Here is a 17,506-nt window from a genome sequence, read left to right as displayed (position 1 = left end):
AAAAAAGATGACCAATTTAACATTTATTGCAGGATATTTGAGCCACATTAGAACACATCACAATGTGACACAAATGTATTTAAGCCCTGTATACCTGCCTAACATGCATCCATCATCCTGATCTTGTCCATTTACACCTAAAAGATCTGATAACAGTCAGACCTCAATTCGTCTTTTAATCATGTACACCTGTCTAAAAATGTGGGCACAGACACAACGTGCAGGACAAAGGATACATGTTAAAATTAGGCATATTTGTTCTTAAATGACTTGCATAGTTAAATAAAAGGTTACTTAAATAAGTAAGGGCTTTAGTAGCACAGCAACATGGATGATACTAAACACTTATCCCAAGAGACACCAGTACAAAAATAAAAATGTATGCACCGACTACTGTAAGTCGTTCTGTATAAGAGCGTCAGCGAAATGACTAAAATTAGAAATAGAAATATGAAGAAAACAGTAATCACACATTTAGTCCACCAAGTTGTTTTTTAAGTTTAAGCAAAAAAAGTGCAGCTTGGTGCAATAAACCCACATATCAGACATGGCATTGCAGTAGGCCTATTCTGAAGCTAGCCTTCTCAGATGATTGAAGGCAGAAATTGCTTTTGTATTGTAGCAAGAGGACATGCTCTAGATGAGCATTAGACATCCTGTATCACTGAGGGGTAAAGAGGTTTCCACCATAGCTGAAAAGGCTCTCAACTGGGGCACTGGAGGGCAGTGTCGTGTTGTAGTTCAGAAACAAGTTCCGGGCTGTGGGGAACGATTTCAAGGAGTCCAAAGACTTGTCTTTGAGGAACTTCCTCAATACATCAAATTCAAATCAAATTTATTTATATAGCCCTTCGTACATCAGCTGATATCTCAAAGTGCTGTACAGAAACCCAGCCTAAAACCCCAAACAGCAAGCAATGCATGTGAAAGAAGCACGGTGGCTAGGAAAAACTCCCTAGGAAAAACTCCCTAGAAAGGCCAAAACCTAGGAAGAAACCTAGAGAGGAACCAGGCTATGAGGGGTGGCCAGTCCTCTTCTGGCTGTGCCGGGTGGATATTATAACAGAACATGGTCAAAATGTTAAAATGTTCATAAATGACCAGCATGGTCAAATAATAATAATCATAGTATTTGTCGAGGGTGCAACAAGCACACCCGGTGAACAGGTCAGGGTTCCACAGCCGCAGGCAGAACAGTTGAAACTGGAGCAGCAGCACGGCCAGGTGGACTGGGGACAGCAAGGAGTCATCATGCCAGGTAGTCCTGAGGCATGGTCCTAGGGCTCAGGTCCTCCGAGAGAAAGAAAGAGAGAAAGAGAGAATTAGAGAGAGCATATTTAAATTCACACAGGACACCGGATAAGACAAGAGAAATACTCCAGATGTAACAGACTGACCCTAGCCCCCAACACAAACTACTGCAGCATAAATACTGGAGGCTGAGACAGGAGGGATCAGAAGACACTGTGGCCCCATCCGATGATACCCCCGGACAGGGCCAAACAGGCAGGATACAACCCCACCCACTTTGTCAAAGCACAGCCCCCACACCACTAGAGGGATGTCTCCAACCACCAACTTACCGTTCTAAGACAAGGCCGAGTATAGCCCACAAAGATCTCTGCCACGGCACAACCCAAGGGGGGGGGCGCTGGTCCTTGTCATTGCACCTCCTTGTCATTGCACCTCCGAACACCAAAACATTGTCTTCTGAGTCATCAGACTGGTTCTGTGCTCCCTCATCAACCTCTTTGGAGTGTGTGTTCTCCATAGAAGCTGCTTCTTGAACTAATGTGCTCCACATCTCTATCTTTCAAGGGTTGAGAGGTATTTTCTCTGAGAGCTTAGACTTTAAGCTTAGGATTGTTGGGATAAGAAAGCCAAGAAAACACTTCTCTCCCTGAAGAAGATCAATAGAGAATGCGAGTGGCTGTAGGACTGTACTGTACTCCTTGAGAAAAGCAATCTCACAAGGATATAGTTTGCTGCTCACACCCAGGTCTTCACACATTTGCCCCAACTGGTCATCTGTGAGGGCTATGAGTTTGGAGATGGCACGGTACTCTGAGCTCCATCTTATCACATGTTACTTTCATGCTTGCAATGTCCTCTATTACCTCTGAAGCTAATGTGGACCAGTGTGCTTTGTTCTAAATGGAGGAAACATTTTGACATTGCACTTCTGTACAATCGGGATGGACCTTGGGATGCAGCTTTGTTCACCTCATTGGTGGCGATGAGGTTGAGGGTGTGTGCCACACAATTTGGAGGGAGGAAAAAGTTGCTCAACCTCCTCAAGAATCGCACCCACATCATCAAATCTCATTCCATCATTCATCTCACCTCGCTCCTCTTCATTTCCACTGAACTCCCGGAATGCGTTTACAAAGTTACTTCCATTGTCTCACTGTGGCTCTCACTTTGTGCTGAATTTTAAAGTCTGCATGTATTTCACTTACCGTGGCAGCAATCACATTGTAGGTATGACATCCTCTCAGTCTCGCACAAGCCAAAGCAGCTAACTTCCTCTCAGGTCTCCTCCTCGATCCAATGTCATGTCATAACGATGAAGCTCCTGTTATGGGCAGACCATAACAGACCATTTTAATCCCAGCCCCCTGGGATTGTTAACAAATTAGCACAAATTAAATTGTTAACAAATTAGCGAAATTGTTAACAAATTAGCACAATTACTATGATATCTTGCTAACTAGTAGCTAGCAACCGACAGTGTAAAGGTAAGTGAGTAGCATACCACATAGTGTAGGAGAGTTGGCAAGCAAATTAGCAAACTAAACAGGCTAGTTAGCTAGAAATCTGACTAACTAGTTTGCTAGTGCTGTCCGAAATCCCCGACATATGCTGGAACATTGGTAACATTGAGAAGACAACCTGTCTGTCTCCAAAGACTAGCTAGCTAAGCAAGCTAACGCGCCACACCTGCCAATCGTCATTCTTACCTCCAAGTGTTTTTCAGGTTTGAGGTCAAGTCTCTGGATGTCAACAGCAGCTTTCACCATGGGCAAACAGTTTGCATTGAACTGTTACATTCCTTCCCTTTCTTCTTTGAACCCAAATTGTTATTTGAAACGCCATCCAAAAAATGCACTGCGTTGGCACGCCATACCTTTTTCTTTTGTGACCATGTATGTTGCTCATGCGGGAACATCAAAGTAGCAGTTTTTCATCTTTTAATCAAGACACAAACAAGCATCTTTCTCCGTTTAGGCCTAATCAAAATGGTTATCAGTAGCCAATATCCGTGGTTCATGACACTGCATTCCTCCATGTCCGTGAGAATGTAGACCTACTGTGTTGAAATTCGTTGAGTTTCAATGTTGTTTCTCTCTCTACTCACATGGTTAACAATGTGTTACTGATTAGACTTCCAGGTCTGAACAACACATTTTCGTAACCTTTTGCCTCTGGCGTTTTTTTTTTTTTACATGTTTTTCCTCATCGAGATAAAATCAATTTTTCAAAGGAGACCTGGTTCGATTGTTAATTAGGCTTATGTCTATAAGATTGAGAAGTCAGTCGTTTTTTTAAAAGGTGTCTTCTACTTTTCTGTCTTCCTCAAGAAAGGCTTTACATGTAACTGTAGTCTCACGGGACCATCCTTCCAAAGCCTGTCATGCTACTGTAGGCCTAATACACATGTCTATCGAAATTCTAGTGAGATGGATCTTAATTTGTATTACACACCATGTCTGTGTTTTACAATGTTGTAAATGTAACTCATGACAAGGTTCATTCTCGATGGGTCATTATCAAATTATAACTTTTCATAGATAGCATTATTTTGTAGCCTAATTATTAACATGCAATGTTGCATAGAATGAAAAATATATACAAACAAATTCAACAGACAATATGGATCCACATAAAATGCTTTATTTTCACAAAGGACCAGTTATCCAACCAGGGTACAATGCCACTGTATATTCTTGGTGTGCGATATATTGCACTATGGATCACCAAGTCTGCTGAAGCTAGGCTAAATTATGCAATGCTGCTTAACATGCTAACTGTGCTTATTGCCGTTAGCATGTAGCGAAAATACATCAGGACTGCCATTTCAGATTGTTGTCATGAAACATATTCAGCATTTGGCAAGAGCATTTGAGGCATTGGAGGGGAATGTTTCATCATGTACATTATTCTCCATTGGCACTCATGCACTGTGGTAGACATTGTCTCCTGGTGAGATAAGGGAAAAAGTTAGTCACTTCCACACAGGGCCAGTAAGATCTTCTCATAGTCTCCATTGGTGTCATCCTAAGGGGGTAAGAGAGAGAACAGAGTTACTCTACAAAATATAAATAATGTTTAGACACCAAATTACAAAACTGGGTGGTTCAAGCCCTGAATGCTGATTGGCTGAGGTATACCACAGGTATGACAAGAGTTATTTTTACTGTCCTAATTATGTTGGTAAAGAGTTTATAATAGCAATATGGCACCTTGGGGGTTTGTGATATATGGCCAATACACCACGGCTAAGAGCTGTGTCCAGGCACTCCGCGTTGCGCATAAGAACAGCCCTTAGCCATTGTATATTAGCCATATACCACACACCCTCAGGCCTTATTGCTTAAATATAACATATTTTGACAATTATTTTCAGATTCCATATTTCTCCATTTCACACATGGTCAGTCTTCTATCCTATCTCGAATTGGACCCAGAAATCAGAATACTTCATACAATGTGATGTCCTTAAAACTCTGATTAAGCCTATAACTGGGTTTAATCTCTTTCTCAATGGAGGATCTGTTGAAAAAGCTTTAAGGTCTAGTACTATGCTTAATCTGGGTTTGGGAAAACAGTTCCTTGACTTTTATTGCCACTTTGGCAGTGGAGATGTTTGCTCACCAGAATATCCTGGTAGAGGGTTTTCCCAAACGTCTTCTTGTACTCCTGTTTGATCCGGGCCATGTCCACTTCAGAACGACTCACCATGACACGGGTCAGAATCTTGGTCCTGGTTCCTTTACCCTGGGGTATGGCACAGGCACACAAACTGAAGATTTATAACCAGATAGTGCAAGGTCCTTAGCTTGAACCGAGATATAATTGTGCTGTCTTGTACAGTATATGTGCATAAACGTTTTCTCTAGTTCTTCAGTAGATTGTCAACTCTTAAAACTGAGACGTATTCATTAGGTAGAAAATTGACAGAAACAGGTAGGGAATACCTGGATGTGTCCAATAAGAAACACATTTTTGTTTTGAAAATGTTTGTCTGGTACATAAAACGCACTGTAAGTATGTTTAACAGTAAACAGACCTTCATGGACAAGTTGAGTCTCTCAGCAAAGAAAGCAGGCTTGCTTCCAGCACACTTCACTGAAAGACAGATAGAAAAACCAGTCAGATGACATCATAGAGCAGCACAGACAAGAGGCAGCATTCTCCAAAGCTGTCGCAAGGGTATCGGAATGGCCATGAGGTGACCAGTGCATTGCAGGAGTTGTAGTAAAGTGAATTTGCCTTGGATAATGTGCCATCCCATATTTTTAAAAAGTGATGATTATTTTATACTCGAGAGACCAATGTTAATTTGCTCACAGCGTGGGCTTTTTCTGCATGAGGAAAATGAAGGACATAGTGTAATGTTACAGGACTGATGCCCAGTGAAGGGTGTGATACAGCAGAAGACATGGATTGAGAGTGATGCACAGATTATTTAAAAGACATTGGAACATTACTAGGCTTGGTCCTGGCAGTGCTATCTCACCTACGGCAGTCAGACAGTTCTCAATGTCTCCCTTCAGTTCCAGGTCGATAGCCTTTGTCACATCCACCTTACTGTACTTGGAGTACTTCTCAAACACTGAGAGAGAGAGCGAAAGAGAGAAAAATAATGATGTACTTGAAACGCTCACACAGTATCAAGTCATGTGTGGTTGCACATACAGTGTATGAAAAAGGGAAAACCCCACGCACATCTATATTCGAGTAGCATTTGTGCTGCGTTGACAAACATTTTGCCCAACTTCAGTGTCTAACTGATGACAAAAACAAAGAACACTAATGTAATTAACAGGTGGTGAGAAAATAAGTGTTTGTGTACTTATAATAATTTGGTGGGTGCTTATATTCGTCCTATTTCACACATGTACAAGTGAATATTAGATGCATGTGTGACTTGGAAATGTATTTTTTGCACATCCCAAATCTGAGACAACCTCTCTCTCTCTGTGTGTGTGTGAGAGAGAGAGACGGGATTCAAGAAGTTGGTCATCTGGCGCTGGTTCCCTCTTCACAGTAGGGATTATTATTATTTCTTCAGAAATGCCTTTGTGAACATTCATGTGCCTTAATAACAAATGTGTATATTTTCTGTAAAATATGAATACATCTGAAACATGTTTAATTACAAGCCTAGTTTAGCCAAGGAGAAAGTACTGAGTACACTGGAGCAATGAATTCCATTAGGCCTAACTAAAATTACTCTTTGTGGTTAAATTGTTTAAGCAAAAGATGGACAATTTAATCGCATTTACAGCAGCCAGTCAAGTTGAGCAGGCTCTGTGGTTGTCCCATTAGGCAAGAGATTTTTTTAAACTGAACACAGAATTCCAGCAGCCGAACAGTGCTACATTGGGGCTTCGTAAAAGCAGCTGATTAGTGTCTAGTTTGAGAAACAGACGCCTCACAAGTCCTCAACTGGCAGTTTCATTAAAACAGTACCCGCAAAACACCAGTCTCAACGGCAACAGTGAAGAAGGGACGGAGTCGCCGGGATGCTGGCCTTCTAGGCAGAGTTGCAAAGAAAGAGCCATATCTCAGACTGGCCAATAAAAAGAAAAGATTAAGATTGGCAAAAGAACACAGACACTGGACATAGGAACTATGCCTAGATGGCCAGCATCCATGAGTCCTTTCTTCACTGTTGACGCTGAGACTGGTGTTTTGAGGGTACTATTTAATGAAGCTGCCAGTTGAGGACTTGTGAGGCGTCAGTGTCTAGTTTGAGAAACACTAATGTACTTGCCCTCTTGCTCAATTGTGTACCGGGGCCTCCCACTCTTTCTATTCTGGTTAGAGCCAGTTTGCTCTGCTCTGTTCTGTGAAGGGAGTAGTACATTGCGTTGTACGAGATCTTCAGTTTCTTGGCAATTTCTCACATGGAATAGCCTTAATTTCTCAGAACAAGAATAGATTGACGAGTTTCAGAAGAAAGGTCTTTGTTTCTGGCCATTTTGAGCCTGTAATTGAACCCACAAATGCTGATGCTCCAGATATTCAACTAGTCTAAAGAAGGCCAGTTTTATTGCTTCTTTGAATCAGCACAACAGTTTTCAGCTGTGCTAACATAATTGCAAAAGGGTCTTCTAATGATCAATTAGCCTTTTAAAATGATAAATTAAAACGCAACGTTCCACAGGAGTGATGGTTGCTGATAATGGGCCTCTGTACTACTATGTAGATATTCCTTTTGTTTTTAAATCTGCCGTTTCCAGCTACAATAGTCATTTACAACATTAAAACCTGTTGGGGCTAGGGGGCAGTATTTTCACGGCCGGATGAAAAAAACATACCCGATTTAAACTGGTTACTACTCTTGCCCAGAAACGAATATGCATATAATTTGTAGATTTGGATAGAAAACACTAAAGTTTATAAAACTGTTTGAATGGTGTCTGTCAGTATAACAAAACTCATATGGCAGGCCAAAACCTGAGAAGATTCCATACAGGAAGTGCCCTGTCTGACAATTTGTTGTCCTTCTGTTGCATCTCTATCAAAAATACAGCATCTGTGCTGTAACGTGAAACTTTCTAAGGCTTCCATTGGCTCTCTAAAGCTGCCAGAAAGTGGAATGGGGTGTCTGCTGTCTCTGGGCAAAGTACAGCAGCTCTGTTTGTGAGTGGTCAGCCTAGGGACAGTGAGACTGAGATGCGCGTTCACGAGACTTCTCCATTTTTTTTTTCTTTCAGCCTTTGAATGAATACAACGTTGCCCGGTTGGAATATTATCGCTATTTTACGAGAAAAATAGCAAAAAAATTGATTTTAAACAGCGTTTGACATGCTTCTAAGTACGGTAATGGAATATTTAGACATTTTTTGTCACAAAATGCGCTCGCGCGTTACTCTTCGGATAGTGACCTGAACGCACGAACAAAACGGAGGTATTTGGATATAACTATGGATTATTTGGAACCAAAACAACATTTGTCCTGGGAGTGCATTCTGATGAAGAACAGCAAAGGTAATCCAATTTTTCTAATAGTAATTCTGAGTTTAGTGAGCCCCAAACTTGGGTGTCAAATTAGCTAGCCTGTGATGGCCGAGCTATGTACTCAGAATATTGCAAAATGTGCTTTCGCCGAAAAGCTATTTTAAAATCTGACATAGCGTTTGCATAAAGGAGTTCTGTATCTATAATTCTTAAAATAATTGTTATGTATTTTGTCAACGTTTATCATGAGTAATTTAGTAAATTCACCAGAAGTTTTCGGTGAAACTTCCGGTGAATTTACCACAGAGGAACCCTGGAGCTCTGTCAGAGTGACCATTGGGTTCTTGGTCCATTCCCTGACCAAGGCCCTTCTCCCCCGATTGCTCAGTTTGGCCGGGCGGCCAGCTCTAGGAAAGTCTTGTTGGTTCCAAACTTATTCCAATTAAGAATGGAGGCCACTGTGTTGTTGGGGACCTTCAATCCTGCAGAAATTCTTTGGTACCCTTCCCCAGATCTGTGCCTCGACACAAGCCTGTCTCAGAGCTCTACGGACAATTCCTTCAACCTCATGGCTTGGTTTTTGCTCTGACATTCACTGTCAACTGTGGGACCTTAAATAGACAGGTTGTGTGCTTTTCCAAATCATGTCCAATTAATTGAATTTACCACAGCTGGACTCCAATCAAGTTGTAGAAACAGCTCAAGGATGATCAATGGGAACAAGATGCACCGGAGCTCAATTTCGAATACCTACTTATGTAAATAAGGTACGTCTGTTTTGTATTTTTAATACATTTGCAAAATTGTCTTAAAACCAGTTTTGACTGTCATTATGGGGTATTGTGTGTAAATATTTAATTAACTTTAAAGTAAGACTAACATAACAAAATTCCGGAAAAAGTCAAGGGGTCTGAATACGTTCCGAATGCACTGTATATATGGAAAAAATAAACGAAAATCGATTGAAAATTGAAGGACATCTTTCGGTCGACCAAGATTTTTTTTGGGGACACCCCTAGTGGTTTTACAAGTTTATCAACTTTCAAAGCAACATAACTTTCCATGTTTTGATTAGACTTAAGCTCACAGAGCTGTGCCATCACATATTCACCTTGGCGGAGTTGAGAAGCACTTCTGGTTGTCAGAATGTCTATGAAGACAGAGCAGTCTGTTCCCTTCCTCTTCTCTCCAGCCTCATACAGGGCCTATGGATCGATAGAGTAGGCACAGGCATCACATACAGGATTCGCATTACACATTGACTTCTTAAATTCTCTCTCTTTCCTCCATACCCTGGCATCACTGTCAGCAAGTTCCTGGTTCACCATGGTGTCCTCATTCCTAGTAGCCTACAGTATGTGAAGGGGGGAGGGGGTGGGTTTATTGTTCCAAACTATTCATCCGAAGTTAAACACACACACACACAACACACCTTGCAGAGTGAGAGCAGAGCATTCCTGAAGTCTCCACCTGTGTCAGACTTGATGTCATTCTCCAGCTCCTTTTTGTATTCTAGCAAGAAAAAAGCCATGATTATTGTCTTGTTGTAACTATCACATCACGTACAGGACATTTACATATTGCGGACATAAACATATTACACACCTTCCTTATAGACCTTCTTTATCTCTCTGATCTCTTTATTGGTCCTGGAGGCCAGAATCTCAATCAGAGTATCCTCATCTGTGCCCAATCCCTGAGAGAGATAGGTGAGAGGGGTAAGGGTCAACAAGGACAAAAGGGTCACATCAGTCAAAGCTGAGACAAAAGAGCCCAGGATCGGATGACACAAACACAAAGAGCAGGGCCATGTTAATTATGCCCCAAACGGAACAAAAACAGGGGACTACCTGCACTTACAAGTCTACCACTATTCCAGACACCGCACTGCTAGCATATAATATTCTAAAAACCAGATGTTTTCTAGAGCTTGGTTGTCCTATGGTTATTTTGCATACAACCTTCCGTGAATGGTGCAGGATAGTTGCTTGGCTTTGGAACATTCCCAGCACATTTAAGGAACTTGACAAAAATTGGCTTTTCATTACCTTAACGTTTACTAAAACCACAAGAAAACAGAAACGTTCAAAGAACGTTATAGATCGAATTTAGGCCTAATTTCAGTTTGTGACAAAACAAGCAACTATAGCGTAGAGAATCATTGTACCATCGAAACCGCTATGAAATGTGACCTTTCCAGGAAGCTAAACGTATGTCGCACGTCACTACAGGAGAGGCATTTGAATATAAACAAATACATTTTCTCAAAATGCATTTTTGGGCAGAAATGTCTTCTGGAACATGTGAACTTTCACGTGCCTTAACAAACATGTATGCCATCTTTAAATACGAATACAATTTTAAAATTACGAGCCTAGTTGGTTTAGCCACGGAAACAGTGAGGAACCTTCCCGCTAGCCATGAGTGGCTGAGATAATGGATAGGCTGAGAGAAGAGTTCGGATTGATTGGTCTGATATGTAGCATGCGTCGGTCTATAACATGAGCTGCTCAGTATGCGTAGATAATCCTTGCTACCACAGCTTTTTTTTTTTGAGAGAGAATTTTAGTCATGGAGAAGTGCAAAAGTGTTGCTACTGCTCTCAACAACATTGCTGCCCTGAATTTAGCAGGCGCTATTGACAAAGATCAGTGGGAAACGGTTGTGATGGACTACTTTTTGCACAGTCAGTGTAAACCGGAGTGACTTGACAACAGGACAAACAAGTGTTCATCCATGTATACGGGTAAGAGTCTAGCTTCATTTTCAGGTATTATACGTTTCTAATTTAGTTATGAGTTGTTTTCATTTTAAGTTAAAGCGTACTGTTAGCTAGCTTGCGAAAGAAAGCTAGCCAGCCAGCAACCTAACGTTAGGTGGATGATCTGCAATCCATTTCCATTGCTAGAACCTAGTTTGGTTTGCTTTAGCTACCTGAAAATTCATACTACAGCATTTCATGCATGGTGGCTAGCTACAACAATCCATTTGTACTGTAGCTATGGCTTGGGATTATGGTTTATTGTTCAGCTACCTACCTGTCTAAACAAAAGACTCAACTTCGCCAGACGATTACATATCCCATCAAGTTAGCCAGCTGTGTCTGTGTTACGCCTTGACCATAGAGAGCCTTTTTATTCTCTATTTTGGTTAGGTCGGGGTGTGAGTAGGGTGGGTAATCTAGGTTGTTTATTTTTATGTGGGCCTGGTATGGTCCCCAATCAGAGGCAGCTGTTTTTCGTTGTCTCTGATTGGGGATCATATTTAGGCAGCCATTTCCCCACTGTGTTTTGTGGGATCTTGTTTGTGTAGTTGCCTGTGAGCACTTCGTTTGCTTCACGTTTCGTTCGTTCTTTATTTGTTTTTTTTTGTGTGTTTCATTCAATAAACATGTGGAACCAATATCACTCTGCGCTTTGGTCCAAATGTTATTACGACGATCGTGACAGTCTGGGGGTGATTATGGTGATCCATTGTATTTCATGAACATGTGTACATGTCTAGACAATAGTGACCCATCAATTTAGCTAGATGTGGCTGGGTTGGTGGTTATAGCATTTCTTTCACATGAACCATCAATTTAGACAATATTTGTATAACCATTTCACTGTTCCGTTTACACCTTTATCCTGTACACGTGACAAATACAATTTGATTTAATATACTGTATATTTACCAGAAACGACAATATGAAGAACAGGACCTGCACCAAAGTCAGATTAGGATATAGGCCAAGGACTAGTGTATTTTTACTACTATTTTTGATACTACTTTCAGCACTTTTAGTATTGAAATCTTTGGATGTTTACTACACTACCTTACTCACTCTGTTTAGCACATGGCCTCATGTGAATCCTTAAAGAGATGGGTGGGGCTTAAAAGGGTGTGAACGATGCTGAATGGGTGTAGACAAAGAAGAGCTCTCTAGTAGGTGTACCAAAACATTCAAGGACCATTTTCTCAAAGCGGAATTACTTTCCCATTGTTCCTCAATTGCAGTGTATGATATACCACTGTAGCTCTGAGTCTGTACTTTTATCCAATGTAAAAAACACAATTTAAAATGTTGACACAAGACTGAATTGAGGTGGTGGGTCACAAATATATTTTCCATAACCAATAATATTGTATTTTCAGCCGTTTGAAACTGGTGTACAAAAGTAAGATGCAAAAACAAAAAAAACGTACCGGTAAGCATAGAAAAAGTGCACATAGAACAGATCTACTGCTTCTTAGAGGCTTGCTTTCAATGAGAATGACAGATGCATAACTCACATTTCTATGTGAATTTGATCGGGTCGCCCAAAAAGTTACACAATGCAGCTTTAAATGTATTCAAATGTATTAATTGGCCACACCTGATCTTAATGAGTGCTTATTTTCGTTTGAAATGGTGTTTGTTTGAATAGACTAAAATGAACCACTTTGTATGTGTTATAAAGATATGGCATGGCGCAATGAACTAATTCCATGGATAGAGAACAGAAGATTATAGGTTCGAATCGGACTGACTCCATGCCACAATTAAAAAAAACATGTGTTTGCATGATTAATAATGCCTTAGCAAATGAAGTTCCATGTGTCCTGCGATTGGAGTTAACGCAAACTAAGTTAGCCGTGTTATTATACTGAACAAAAATAAAACGCAACAATTTCAACAATTTTACTGAATTACAGTTCATATAAGGAAATTAGTCAAATTAAATAAATTCATTAGGGTCTAACTATGAATTTCTGAAGACTGGGAATACAGATATGTAGTTGTTGGTCACAGACGCCTTACAAAAAAGGTGAACGTGAATCAGAAAACCAGTCAGTATCTGTTGTGTCCACCATTTGCCTCATGTAGAACAACATCTACTTCACATAAAGTTGATCAGGCTGTTGATTGTGACCTGTGGAATGTTGTCACACTCCTCTTCAATGGCGGTTCAAAGTTGCTGGATATTGGCGGGAACTGGGACACGCTATCATACAAGTCAATCCAGAGCATCACAAATTTGCTCAATGGTCTGGTGTGTATGCAGGCCATGGAAGAACTGGGACATTTCAGCTTCCAGGAATTGTGTACAGATCCTTGCGACATGGGGCTGTGCATTATCATGCTGAAACATGGCAGTGGATGAATGGCACAACAATGGGCATCAGGATCTCGTCATTTTATCTACTGTGCATTCAAATGACCATTGATAAAATGCAATTGTGTTCGTTGTCCGTCGCTTACACCTGCCCATACCATAACCCAACAACATCGACATCAACAAAACGCTTACCCACACAACACCATAAACGCTGTCTGCCATCTGCCCGGTACAGTTTAAACCTGGATTAATCCGTGAAGAGCGCACTTCTCCAGCGTGCCAGTGGCCATCGAAGGTGAGCATTTGCCCACTGAAGTCAGTTACGATGCCGAACTGCAGTCAGGCCAAGACAATGGTGAGGACGATGAGCACGCAGATGAGCTTCCCTGAGACGGTTTCTGAATGTTTGTGCAGGAATTCCTCGGTTGTGCAAACCCAGAGTTTCATCAGCTGTCCGGGTGGCTGGTCTCAGCCGATCCCGCAGGTGAAGAAGCCTGATGGAGGTCGTGGGCTGGCATGGTTACACATGGTCTGCAGTTGCGAGGCCAGTTGTACAATCTGTCAAATTCTCTAAAACAACGTTGGAGGCGGCTTATGGTAGAGAAATGAACATTCAATTCTCTGGCAACAGCTCTGGTGGACATTCTTGCAGTCAGCAAACCAACTGCATGCTCCCTCAAAACTTGAGACCTGTGGCATTGTGTGACAAAACGGCACATTTTAGAGTGGCTTTTTCTTGTCCCCAGCACAAGGTGCACCTGTGTAATGATAACTGTTTAAATCAGCTTATTGATATGCCACACCTGTCAGGTGGATAGATTACCTAAGCAAAGGAGAAATGCTCACTAACAGGGAAGTGAACAAATGTGTTCCAAAAATCTGAGAGAAATTACTTGGGGGGGGGGGGGGGGGGGGGGGTTCAGCTCATGAAACAGAGACCAACACTTTACATGTTGCATTTATATTTCTGTTCAGTATAAAAAAGTATAATTGAAACATGTTCACAGAACGTTATTAAATTACCTTTAAGTAACCTATAATTTACGTTCTCAGAACATTAATAAAACCTCCCAGGAAAACTTTAGAGGAACCATAGGAACCTCCCTGCAACCATTTTACCAGTCAGGAAACGTATGGCTTAGTTACCACAACCAATGGGAAACCAAAAACATACGTTCCCACAACTTCCTAGAAACCAAATGTGCTAGCTGGGCTCACACACACTGCACAGACTTGTGTATCGTGAAACTTAAAGTACTGTGAAATTGAAAGTACAGTAGGTACTCATCACCACTTTTCTTACCGTCTCCTCACATTAAAACAGTTCCACCCATTGTATAAAGACAGACAGACTGTCATTTTAAAAGTCCCACCGTTATTACACAACACTATAATAAAGCACAATGAGTCACTATGGGTAGGGTGTTAGGAAGTGGGTGGGTCTGACTAAACCGCAGAACAAGAATACAGGATGACGTCATCACAGCTTCCTCTTTAGAAACAATTCATTACTCTTTAAACATTTGTACAATACAGTATCTGTTGCTATCTGTAGTATTGTATATTCTCAGTAGGAGTGGGTGAGTGCATGTGTACCTTCATGGCCAGTTTGAGCTGTTGGGCGTCATATTGGGCTGGCGTTTTGAGCAGTGCCAGAACCACATCCTCCAGCTCTCCACTTAGGGCCGACTTCAGGGCAGTCTCCAGAGGCTGCAGATAGAGGGTTGATACACACTTCCACAGTCATACACAAGTGTGTGTTTTAGCTTTCCAGGTGGCTGGAGTTTGCATGTTTTGCATTGTTCCAGAAGTGCAAATTCCAACAACGAGCCGCCACCCGCACATGCTAAACCAAACGCACCTAGTGGGTGTCCCGTTTTACCTTGCCACTAGCCTTTTGGTAGCTAGCTTTGATCTGCTGTCTCTGGGCATTGCTCCTCTTCACCAGCACATCAATGATGGTGTTCTCATCTACACCTAGGTCACAGAGACAAGATGGAAGGACTTGTTCAATAGATGGGTTGGCTAACAACGTCACGAAAATGATGAGCGTGCATCGGTGTGGCCAGAAGGTGTGCGTTATGATTCTGAACGGTCAGATAGCTAGCAACAAATAACAAAAATCTGTCATGTAGGGAATCGTGGGTGTCTCGTTTCATCTCGTTTAATCTTTTTATTGATACCATGTCTTGTTTTGACTAATGCCCTGTCTATGCTAATATGGCTAAAATTCGCTAGATAGCTAACCAACAACTTCAGACGAAGTATAGCCAATCCCATCTGTTTTGCCAGATAGTTGTACACTCGTCAGTTTTGTTGCTAAACAGCCAACCCGTCTCTAGGAAACATTATTGCCTAGCCTATCCATGAGCCTTTATCAATTTTTTAACTAACACAAAACAATCTGTGTGGCCCCAGGCTTACGGTGAGAAATCTGACTACTCCCCAGCTTAAGACAATAAAAACAGACATGTACACACATGCTCCCATTCCCTCTCAGAATGTCCCCCTATGCTGCCTCATGTTACACGGAGTGAGTTCTATTCAACTAAGCTTCTCTGCTATGAAACCCATTCAAACATTATTTGTGTGTGTGTGTGTCAACCTCACCTTTGGCCTTGATGGCCTTATCCAAGATGCCTGCATCCCCATCGGCACTGAATTGCGGGTAGGGAATCACAGTGCCCTGATTGAGTAAAGTCTGAGACAGAGAACAATTTCATTTAGCTGCCATGCAGTGAATCAATGGATACCTTCACAAAATGTAGAGAATAGTTCAGAAGCAAAGGGAGAAACATTCCATACAAGGAATAGGGAAAGACGGGGAAAGAGAAGGAATTGTGCAGTTTGTATTTTTGGTTTCTAATGTTTCTGAACCGAAGGGCTCCACCTACTAAATTCCTTCTATGAATCACAAGATAAGTATGGTCATCCATCTCTCCTCCCATGACACTCAGACTGACCCTCTTTCTTTACCCTCAACATCCATCACTTTTGCTCTCACTCTGTCCTCCCCTGTCCCCTCCTCTCTATCTGGCTAGAAATGTACAAACACAGTCTGGTAAATATTTGCAGATTTAAGGCTTTTCCTCAAGCAAGTGGAACAGAACCCTACCATGTCATCGGGCATGCCCAGATAGACGGTCTGCTCTAGGAAGGCTGCAATGAAGGACATGGTGGAACAGGTCTGCAGAGAGAAACAGGGCGATTCAGTAATAACCACAGTACAGTATTAATAATATCCTCTATATTGACACCAAAGTCTATTGAATTTCTAAAATAATTAGAGTTGAAAAGCTCCTTCTTTGATGCCAGAATATGCTACAGTAACAGTACCAGACCATGTATATATTTCGTCAAACTGTATTTCATGGACTCATCCCCAACACAAAAGTAAACCATTTCTCTGCCTATGATAGGCTGCCACATATCGGCTAATCATCATTCCATAGAATACAATTATATGCCTACAACAACTGGATAGAAATGTGTTTGAGGCTGTACAGATTATGTATGTCACTGCAGAACAAACTGCCCCATCTACCACACAATGTTATCAAAAAAAATCTGGTGATGACCACGCCTAACTGGAATCATTTAGAACTCCCTCACAACTTTAACCGTTTCGTCACTTTTACTCAGTTAGTTCACAATGCTTTTCAAGACGTAACATGATCTGCTCACTCAGGTATATGCAACCGATACAGAAAATAATCAAATCAAAATAATTCGGAAATGTTACTACTACGCCACAGCCACCCTAGCTACCAGATCGGAGCGACAAAGAAACAGGGAAGTTAGTTTCCCATCTAAACACGTTTTCAACGTCCCGAAAAAGGAGAGTTCCTAAATGCAAAATATAATGGTATGACAACAACAAATTATTGTTATCTAGGATTGGAAGTCGAGGTGCTCAATTTCCTGCAGAAGGTATATTGAATCAAAAATGGGATAGCTTACCAGCTGGCCACAGGTAAGGACTGTGAAACTTTCTCAGACTGAGATTGCGGGGGTTGGGAATTTGCACAACCATGTGTATATATATATACACGAAAAACCCCACCTACAGTAGCAACGGTGCAGCCCACACTCGCAATTCGTACCATTGGACAGGCACTTCTGATTGCAAGACTGCGTAAACGTTTCCATGCACCGCAATAAAGTTGTCAGTAAATTAATAGCAGCCATGTCGATCAAAACTGATAGTCCTGACACAATTTGGTTAAATGAAAACA

General features: G+C 41.4%; 1 protein-coding gene and 1 long non-coding RNA gene across 3 annotated transcripts; both read right to left on the bottom strand.

Annotated features, from left to right (window-relative positions):
* Positions 1-1,250: 1,250 nt before the first annotated feature.
* Positions 1,251-3,342, bottom strand: LOC115164806 (uncharacterized). 2 transcript variants are annotated; one of them, XR_003869989.1, is made up of 3 exons: positions 2,961-3,342; positions 2,460-2,575; positions 1,251-1,291 (listed from the first exon to the last, which is right to left on the bottom strand). It is a non-coding gene; the product is annotated as an uncharacterized LOC115164806 (long non-coding RNA). The 2 variants fall into 2 exon arrangements; XR_003869988.1 differs by lacking the exon at positions 1,251-1,291 and having other exon boundaries at positions 1,784-2,575.
* Positions 3,343-3,874: 532 nt separating this feature from the next.
* LOC115164805 (annexin A1) lies at positions 3,875-17,332 on the bottom strand. Its single transcript, XM_029717620.1, has 13 exons — positions 17,232-17,332; positions 16,387-16,458; positions 15,882-15,972; positions 15,154-15,248; positions 14,868-14,981; positions 9,796-9,886; positions 9,623-9,702; positions 9,483-9,539; positions 9,302-9,395; positions 5,741-5,836; positions 5,291-5,349; positions 4,876-4,998; positions 3,875-4,278 (listed from the first exon to the last, which is right to left on the bottom strand). Exons 2-13 carry the CDS (start codon positions 16,444-16,446, stop codon positions 4,222-4,224), a joined length of 1,017 nt encoding a protein of 338 aa, XP_029573480.1. The 5' UTR covers positions 16,447-16,458; positions 17,232-17,332; the 3' UTR covers positions 3,875-4,221.
* Positions 17,333-17,506: the final 174 nt, after the last annotated feature.

The sequence above is a fragment of the Salmo trutta genome, chromosome 27, assembly GCF_901001165.1.
Source record: "Salmo trutta chromosome 27, fSalTru1.1, whole genome shotgun sequence".
Taxonomy (NCBI): domain Eukaryota; kingdom Metazoa; phylum Chordata; class Actinopteri; order Salmoniformes; family Salmonidae; genus Salmo; species Salmo trutta.
Note: the sequence above shows the minus strand (reverse complement) of the source record. Positions and strands in the feature narration are given on the sequence as shown.

Bases quoted from the DNA above. Each gene is read 5' to 3' on its own strand.
- LOC115164805 (XM_029717620.1), bottom strand. From the start codon at position 16,446: ATGTCCTTCATTGCAGCCTTCCTAGAGCAGACCGTCTATCTGGGCATG. The intron at 9,396-9,482 runs GTATGGAGGAAA...ATCGATCCATAG, and splicing joins TTGCTGACAGTGATGCCAGG to GCCCTGTATGAGGCTGGAGA. The intron at 4,279-4,875 runs GTGAGCAAACAT...TTACCCCCTTAG, and splicing joins CCCTCTACCAGGATATTCTG to GATGACACCAATGGAGACTA.